Raw genomic sequence first — 10,283 nt, forward strand, 5'->3', positions numbered from 1 at the left:
CTAGCCAAACCTAGCCTAACATTGCGAGGATCAGATGCAAAATCAGGAAACCTTTTATTTAACGCATCCCAAGCAGAACCATCGACTGGATGTCTCAATATACCATCATTGGTTCGTTCTTCTTTATGCCATCTCATGGATTATGATATTTTGGAGGATTGAAATAATCTTTTAAGTCTAGGAATCAAAGGAAAGTACCGTAATACCTTGGCATGCTTAGGATAGAAGCAACTACCATCAACCTATTCATCTGCATCCAACTCATTAGAAGATTGCCACCTTGAGCTTTTACAGACATCACAATTGATCTTTTTACTAGCATCTCCCCAGTACAACATACAATCATTCGGGCATGCATCAATCTTTACATACCTAAGATTTAGTGCAGAAATCTTTTTTTTTCGCTTCATAGTATGTAGTCGGAAATGTGTTTCCATCTGGAAATGCCTCATTTAAAAAATCCAATAAGCATGTCAAAGATTTTGCTGACCATCCAAAAAGTGCTTTGAAGTGGTAAAGCCGAAGTAGGAATGAGACGCATGAAAACTTGACACAACCGGGATAGAGTGAAATATCACAATCATCTAGAAGAGTAGTTGCTCTTTCCGTAGTCCTTTGGGACTCATTAACATCATACTCCCGACCATTATTCTGAAGCTCACTTGAAACTCTGTCAAAACTCTCATTAAGAGTTAGGATGTTGATACCTAGAGCATTCGTTATGAGATCTCTTAAATCGGCTTCGTTGTCTTGTGACAATGTACAAATTGACGGAGAAGTTCTCACCGTTTGGTCGGTTTGCACTATGTTCTTTCAATGGATTCTTCATGAAAAATCCAATGCTTGTATTCTTTTATTATACCATGAAGACGAAAATGCTCACCCACAATATATGGTTCGTGCAATATCCTATTATTGCAACAATGGCACGGACAATATATTTTTCCGTTAAAAAGTGATTTTCCAATTGCAAATGATAGAAATTTTTCTATTCTAGCTAGGTGATTGGTGCTAAATCTTGGAGTATCCATTCGAATTTCATCAACAATCTGTTAAAGTAATTAATCTTAAAATAGAGTATCTATTAATGCCTAATCCTAAGGTCCATGTGTGAAAAGAGATGAGCTTTCTAGTGAACTAACAGTAACCAAAACTACCTAATCCAGAAATAAAATAACAAATTTAAATATTAAAATAAATAACATTTATCTTTATGACAATTAAATGATATTTACAATTATGATAAATAATATTTAAATTCCTAAAAAATAGTCCAAACTACAAAGATAGAAAAATTTAAACCTAAATTTAAAAGCGAAAAAAAAAGGAAAAGAAAAGGTTAACTAACCTTCTGGTTATATGAAACCGGTAAAGCCAGTATCACATATATCTCAATTATAGTAAAAGGGTATATGCCATTATTCGGCTTTTTTACCCAAATAGGGTAGAAAAAAAAATACTGAAATAGGATGTCAGAAAAAAAATTTACCAAAATAAGTTACTTTTTCATTTGAGCCTATTAGATAGGCGCCAATGAATAAAATAATAATAAAAAAATTTATTAAAATATAATTTTATATTTTTAATATTTTTTTTAAGAAAATACGGGTTAAAATACGGTCGGGTCGGGTCGGGTCGGGTGGCGCCTGTCAAGTAGGCGCCAATGAAGGAGCCCGATGGACAAAGCGCCAATGGTGCTCTCTCGCCTGCATGTCTTCTGCTGCCATTGAAATGTCCTTCACAAACCTTTTATTTTGGCTATAAGTAATAGCAAATGGAATGGTCCCAAACTCCAGACAGTAGAGAAAAAAAAGAGAGAAAGGAGAAGAAGAGAAGGAGAAGAAGAAGAAAGAAAGAAAAAACAAGGTAATGTATTTTTTAATAAATAATTTTGTTTATAATTTAAAAGTTTATAGTTTGTGAATTTTTAGGATATATTTTAGAAAATATTGTGAATTTTATGTTATTAATTATTAATTATAAATTATCTATATTTAGTGTTTATAGTTTAGATTAGAATTTTGTATGAATATTTTAAATTTTTGTATGAATATTATAATTTTTTATGAATATTGTAATGTTGTATGAATATTGTAATTATTTTATAATTAAATTTGTATTTATAGTTTTGGATTAGTAATTTTTGTATGAATATTGTAATTTTGTATGAATATTATAATTTTTTGTATGAATATTGTAATATTATAGTTTTGTATGAATATTGCAATTCTTTTGTATGAATATTGTAATTTTGTAATTTTATATGAATATTATATTTTTTGTATGAATATTGTAATATTATAATTTTGTATGAATATTGCAATTTTTTGTATGTATATTGTAATATTGTAATTTTGTATGAATATTGTAATGTGGGATATATTGTAATATTGTAATTTTTGTATGAATATTGTAATTATTTTATAATTAATTTGTTAGTAATTTGGGAAAAATTCACAATATTTTGTGTTTGTAATTATTTAAAATTTAATTTATTAGTAATTTAGGATTAAGCTATAAGTTGTTGTGTTTAGTTTAGTATTTGGTGAGTTTAACATATAAAGTTTATAAAAAATTAAAATCATTTCATTAAAAGTTTAATTATAAAAATTAAAAATCATTTTATTAAAAGTTTGGGTTTTGACACCAATAATATAGAAAAAAATTCGAAATAGGATGTCGAAAAAAATTTACCAAAAATAACCGACTTTTTAATCATATAGTTGTTGTTAACTCATTTAATTTTTATATAATGTAACTTTTATATAATTAAATTTTATTTGATTTTGTATTTATTTAACAAGTAATTATTGATTTTTGAAACAAATTAATCAATTCATTTTTTATTGCAGATTTGCAGGAAATGGGTTCTCTAATTAATAATAATAATCACATATCAAGTACTATTAATGAGATGGTAATAAAATTTATTTTTGATATTCATGTTATTTGTTGAATTAAATTATATTGTATTAACTATTTTGCTAATTTAATAATGTCAGGGTCCGTACCGCGCATTGAGGGGCCGTGTTAATAGTGTAGGGTTTCAGCCAGATGAACGCCTAATACCATACTTAGAGTTAGCCGGGTTCGGATCAGCGGCATTGATTCGGACTTTTGATCTGCGATACGACTTGATTTCCGCTTTAGTTGAGTGATGGCGTCCGGAGACCCACACATTTCATCTGCCGTGCGGAGAGTGTACCGTCACTCTAGAGGACGTTGCAGTACAGCTCGGGCTTCCCATAGACGGGAATGCGGTCACGGGCGTAAGTTTAATCTCTAGGCCGGCTACCCTTTGCAATGAATTACTTGGACGATCGCCAAGTCAGGGGAAATTTACCAGTTTGAGATTTTCATGGCTACATGCCAATTTTGAGCATTTGCCAAGTACTGCTAATGAACGGGAGGTGATGCAGGCTGTTCGAGCTTATATTATGCACCTTATAGGGGGTGTACTCATGCCGGATGCAAACGGCAGTAAGGTCCACTTGATGTACTTACCCTTATTATCCAATTTGCATAACATTCGTTCATACTGTCGGGGGTCCGCAGTTTTAGCCATGCTGTATCGCGAACTTTGTCGGACAACAAATCCTTCTGCGGTTGACATAGGTGGATGCCTCATACTGCTGCAGTCGTGGGCACTTTACCGGATGCCATTCTTGGAATCCATTAGTCATCAATCATATGTATTTCCACTCGTTAATAGGTGATGAATTTTTACTCATTATAATAATTAGTTGACTTTTTTATAATATATTATTCTAACAATTTGTTTTCGTAAGTGGAGTAGTAATCTGGGGATCGGGAGGTCACCGTCGGTTCCGATATATCATCTAATGATTGAGAATCATGCTGGAGAGGGGGTAAGTTTTTCGAATATAAACTTAATTTTATTATTTTATCTCACTCGACCCGCGTTAATATAACAACGTTATTAATTGTGCAGTTCATTTGGATGTCGTATTCTGCTCCGGAAATTATGGCAGTTATGCCATCATCGGCCCGCGTCCACTCAAACCTATGGTGCATTAGCGCACCCATTATCAATTTTAACGTAGTGGAGTGGTATCATGGCAATCGAGTACTCCGACAGTTCGGTTGCATACAGTATATCCCGACACTGCCAGTATAATTGGGGGAGATCCATGGGATGAGCAAGAAGGGAAGGGATGGAGATAATTGGGAAGAAGTGCACGAAGAATATATCACGATATGGAACAACCGGTTCGGGAGGGTACCTCAGATAGATCGTGCTCCGGATTTACAGCCCTCGTTAGAGTATATACAGTGGTATTGTGAGACAGGGAAACCATTTCTGTTTGGTGGGCGGTCGATTGTAGTCCTTCCGCATACGACACGAATTACGCAACCCCTTCGAGATCTGCATCATACATCATGCACTAGAGCCAGAGCCAGAGCCAGAGCCAGAGCCAGAGCGAGAGGCAGAACTACATTCCAGGGATAGTTCTTATCATCCAGAATTAGGGGGCGATGACTATTTCGTGGCCTCGTATCCACCTCAGTACTCTGCTCCTTCCGGCCAATATCCGCCGTCGTACTCCTCTCCTCCCGGATCAAGTTCATCGATGGCATTTGAGACATATGATTATTCGTCTATGTTTCACACACCCCAACATACTGTTGAGGAGAATGTTTATAACCGTAATCGCCCACAACGTCAGCGTCGAGCTCCACAAAAATATACCCCTAGAACCACACCATCAAACCATCAATTTTAGGGGTTTTTGTAATAAACAACCGCATATTTATGTAATGATAGTTCTTATCTAAATAAAATTACAATGGTTTAAAAATGTCTCCATAACTGCAACAAATTGTAGACAATTTGTGATTCAAACCATATTTATGTAATGAAGTACATATCAATTTCTACTCGATTGAGACGATTGTCCAACATGGTAGTTTCGGAGAGGGCATTTACTCCGATTATGACCGGGTAATCTGCATACGCCACACAAATTCCCGTCAGATTTCTCCCTAATGTCCATTTTATTACGGATTCTGGATGATTGCGGACGACCTTTCAGGTTTCTACGCAGCCTTATGTCTGGGACTAGCTCGAAGGTCATCGGAGGTACCTCCCAAGTAGATAGGTCAGGAAGCACGGGGAACTCGTTTTCCCATACACGCAATGTTCGTTCGATGGTGTACACTTCATCGATAAATTGTTCTACATTGAGGCCAACTTTAGCACAAGCTGCCACGACGTGTGCACATGGAAAATGAAGTGTTTGAAACCTCCTGTAATTGCACCGTCTATTTCGAAGATCAACTCCGTAGGACCTAGGTGGTATACTGGGTCGACAACCGATGGTCTCTGTAACTCGAAACGTTTCATTATGTCGTGAATATACTTCTACTGTCATCGACCTCGCCATTCGACGGTTTACAACCATTGCATCCCTAATGCCTTCGACAAAGACATGTCCCGCCTGCATCTGGTTCACTTGTTGCTGACCCATTCTTGGCATCAAGATAGCCAACCTATAGAACGTTGCCGAGAAGACAGATGAAATTGGAAGATGTCGTGTTTTTAATAACACAGCGTTGATCCCCTCCACTAAGTTTGTAGTCATTTGACCATAACGAAAGCCCTCGTCAAAACTTTGAGCCCATTGCCACGGCTCCATGGTACCCAGCCATTGCCGGAAAGATGTGTTGGTTTGACCCTCCATGTCACTCTCAAGCCGAGCCATTCTTTGGCGAAAAATGTGTGGCTCTAGCTCGTACGCTGCATATGTATTAAAAAAATAAGTTACAGTATTGCTCTAAAACATTAAAACTTATATTTAAAAGATAAGGTAATTCTTTACCCATTCTCACAACTTGTCTCTTCCAGTCTGCATTCTTATAATCTCGCTGGAAGTTAGCCGCGATGTGCCGGATGCAGTAAACAGATCGCCATGGTACACCAGAACACCTAATGGCTGCAATTAATCCTTTCCCTCTATCGAAAATGATGCAAATATTATCATTGCTAATCACATACCTCCGCAGGTTGGTAAGGAAGAACTCCCACGATTCCATGTTCTCCTTTATCGACGATGGCAAATGCTATCAGGAGTACGTTCCTGTTGCCGTCTTGAGCAACCGCAAGAAGTAAGATCTGTGTGTATTTTCCATATAGCCAGGTTCCATCTACTTGCACAAACGGTTTGCAGTGGGCAAATGCGCGCACACATTGATCAAAAGTCCAGAACATCCGATGGAAAATTCTTTTTCTCGATTGTAGTTGGTCATTTTGCCCGTCATAAGATCGTGTTTGCAACTCAATTACAGTCCCCAGCACGTGTTCCCTCATGGCGGCTATCCATCCCTATAATTCATTGTACGATGCATCGAAATCTCCGTACAATTGCTCAATTGCCATCTGTTTAGCTATCCACGCCTTCCGATATGATACTCGATACTGGAATCGTGCTTGTATTTCAGCAATCAGTACCGAAACTTTAATGGTCGGCATGTCTTTCACCATTGGCATGATGCATGTACAGATAGTTTTGGAGTCAAGTTTTCAATGATCTTCTATGATACGTGTTGAAGTGCATGTGTGGGGCCCAACAAATTTTCGTATTTTCCACATCTGCGACTTCTGCATAAATGCAGCTCGTACCCGCCAATTGCAGCCTTCTGCCGACCTCCAACACTCACCAATATATAATGTTGGTTTAGACTCAATGACTTTGTAATCTACTGATATATTCATGCTATACCGCTTAATCGCAAACATGCATTTTTCCTTACTTTCAAATCTCTGGCCCACGCGTAACTCATCTGGATCATAATATACGCCCATTCGGTAAGCATGTGGTATTTCAGTACTCAAAACTCATTTGCCGCGTCAGACGGGTCTATCCGAGACATGTGTGCCCCAGGATTATTGTGTATCACAATACGACGAATCTGGTTTCCGAATAAAGATGCATTAACGTTTCCATCCTCATTCACGCCTTCGTCGTCAATATCATCCGGGACCTCGTCTGCGTCAGGATCACTCTCACTATCCACTTCGTAATCAACAGGATCACTACTATAGTATACATCATCACCAACCACATCGGTCTCTACCGCAAAGATTAAGATCAATATTTATCCCATGTATAGGTGATTGACTATCAACATACGATACCGGAACCACCATACATGGCGCTTCAACTCCATCTTCTTCACCTAATGGACTAGGATCTTCAGTTGCCTCCACACTGGCTAACTCAGCAAATAACTGAATCGGTGCATTTTTGTTACTCGAAGTCCCACAATAAAGAGCGACCATTGTCTCCACGTCTTCATCGTCTACAAGTTCCATTTCGGTAAATTTTATTGGATCTGTTGATACTGGAAACTTGTAGAAAACTTTTGATATCCTTCTCCCACAACGCCTATAAATTTTTCACTAATTTTTCCTTCATATCATCAAACGAGATATTTCTATCGATCTCATTGCTACTTGTTTGCGACATTCAAATATACATCCCACGTTGTTGTTAAAATTTCTCCATCGAAATAACGCATACAAAAAAGCGATTCTCCATTTTCAATACTAGATCGTAAAAAGAATTTCAAATTTCTTAAAACAGTTTCAAAATGTAAACAAAATACATAAAAATTTTAATGCAAAATTTTTCATTCAGAAGCTAACAAAATTAATAACATGACAAAATAACTTTCAAAAACATCCAATTTGCATAACAATACTCTACATTCTATTTAAAAAGAAAAACCAAAATACCTAATTTTTTTCTTCTTTTCCTTCCTTCTTTTCTTCTGTTTCTGTAGTCAAATTTATGTCTGTGTTGGGGGTATTTATAGAGAAAAATCACATTGGCGCCTCCCAGATAGGCACCACCATTGGCGCCTCCCAGATAGGCACCACCATTGGCGCCTTCCAGATAGGCGCCAATACTATGTATTATACGGGTTATATACTAACCCGGAAAAGTATAAAATTATATTTTATTCAAAAAAATTATTATTTTATTCATTGGCGCCTATCTAATAGGCTCCAATGAAAAAGTAACCTATTTTGGTAAAAAAATTTTCTGACATCCTATTTCAGTATTTTTTTTTCTATATTATTGGTGTAAAAAACCCCCATTATTCATACTTCGGGATATTTAACTTAGCCTGAAAAGTTCACAAAAATTATACCATCAACAATAGAGCTAAAAAAGGCTTCATAGGAGGCAAGCTCAATGCCAATTAAGAAGGGCAAATAGATTGTAAGTAATGAAAATAGCATTTCATCACTTATTCTTCAAATTGACAGTTCAAATTGTAGCATTCAAATTATAACACCCTACATGGCTAACAATCTTAGAGAAACAATTTTCAAGAAAACTATTTTTTTTTTTTTTGGTTATGTACTAAATTTTAATGAGTTTTTACTTCCCAACAAAATTGTTTCCACATATTTAGCTACCCACAAACATCATCACTCCAAAACCAACAACAACAAAGAGAAAATTGTTTCCCCTTTTATATTGCTTTCAAACATTTCAAAAAAGAAGTAATTTTTCATTTTACTACTTTTACTTTCTAATGGGAAAGGGGTGATAATGTACATCACTTTTTCACATTCATGTATGTACATACATAGAATAAACAGTATGAAATCATCCAAAATTTGATTTTTTTTACAGAATTCTCAACTCTTCTTTTTTAATAAATAAGATTTGACTTTACATCAATATATAGGTATAAAAACATAGATAAGCATAGGAAGAGAATCCAAATTCATCAAAAGTAATGATCTTTAGATGAATTTTTACTCATGAAAAACAAAAAGACTAAGCAATATAAGAAAAACCCAGATAGTGAACAGAAGACAAAGTTGGTATCGTGACATACCAGTGGCTGAAGCAGGTGGTGGACGACAGATGCAATTGGTTTTCTTTCGCCAACAGAGTTTGGAGTGAGAGAGAATAAGTGGTTTTATGTGGGTAAGAATCAGAATAAGTTTACCAGTTGACCACTAATCCCATACCATGTCACCATCATTTCAGTCTTTTTTACTAATTATTTATTATTCAAAAATATTTTATTTTCTTTAATTAAACTCTTTATTATTTAATATTATCATAATAATGATTTTAGTACTCAAACGTTGGAAATTTTTAATAATTTATCTTTCGTTTTTTTAGTTAAATTTGATTCTCAATTTTTAAAAAGAGTAAATATATTTTTTAAAACGAAAATGTTAACTAAAACAATAAATTGTTAATAATATTAGGGTGATAACCCGCTAATCTACACATACTTTATCTTGACATGATTTCATTTATTATATATGTCATGTCAGTAAATAATTTAAAAATTATATTCATAAAATAAAAAATTAAAATTCAAAAATTATAAAATAGTTCATAAAATTAAAAAATTAATAACATGGATTACCATACATATTACCATGTTTAAATTTTTCACATTTTAATTAGTTTTTCATTAAAATAATAATGATTTGACCTTTTTAAAAAGATAATAATTAAATTTCACTTTTTTTAAAAGATTAAGAATTAGACTTAATTAAAATAAATAATGATCTGTTTGTTTGACAGTAAAATGTTTTCCGAAAATAATTCGGAAAATAATTTCTTGAAAATATTTTCAGTGTTTGGATGAATCATGTAAAATATTTTACATTGTTTGGCGATTCTGAAAATATTTTTGGAAAAGTTGTTTTACAAATATTAATAAATTTATATACATATTAATAAAGTTTTATATTTTAAATTGTTTTACATATATTGCAATGATTTATTTATAAATAAATAAATCAAATTAAATATATAATAATGCTCAATTATAAATAAATAAATCAAATTAAATATATCAATCAAATGGTTTAATTGTTCAAGATTGGCAATCATCCTATAAGATTCATTCACATAACATGTAAATGGTAAAAACTAATCAACATATTTGTAGTTAAATAACTAAGTAGCAGCAGCTCGTTTAGTAACGTATTGAAGCCAAACAATATATAGATCATGCAGAAAAATATATAATCTGAAATGAAAATGCACTTTCATCCACAAAAGTGGATCATATCTGATTATATCTAATGAAAAATCCCAATACAAAATGAAAGATAAGGTTGGTGTTTGTAGTGTTAACCATATCCTTAGGCATTCCAGTGCCATTGTATTTGTAGGTCCAACAAATGCCAAAAAGTGAAAAGTTTAGTACATGAGCCGCTCCTTTCAGAACAAAGATTTAAGGACCAAGCAATACTTACTAAAGGAGTCATATAAAGATGG

The 10,283-nt window shown here is 34.2% G+C and overlaps 1 protein-coding gene across 1 annotated transcript; it reads right to left on the bottom strand.

The window, feature by feature from the left end:
* Positions 1-4,748: 4,748 nt before the first annotated feature.
* On the bottom strand, positions 4,749-6,840 carry LOC105775309 (uncharacterized). Its single transcript, XM_012597833.2, has 2 exons — positions 5,841-6,840; positions 4,749-5,758 (listed from the first exon to the last, which is right to left on the bottom strand). Exons 1-2 carry the CDS (start codon positions 6,052-6,054, stop codon positions 4,890-4,892), a joined length of 1,083 nt encoding a protein of 360 aa, XP_012453287.2. The 5' UTR covers positions 6,055-6,840; the 3' UTR covers positions 4,749-4,889.
* Positions 6,841-10,283: the final 3,443 nt, after the last annotated feature.

This window comes from Gossypium raimondii, chromosome 10, assembly GCF_025698545.1.
Source record: "Gossypium raimondii isolate GPD5lz chromosome 10, ASM2569854v1, whole genome shotgun sequence".
Lineage (NCBI taxonomy): Eukaryota > Viridiplantae > Streptophyta > Magnoliopsida > Malvales > Malvaceae > Gossypium > Gossypium raimondii.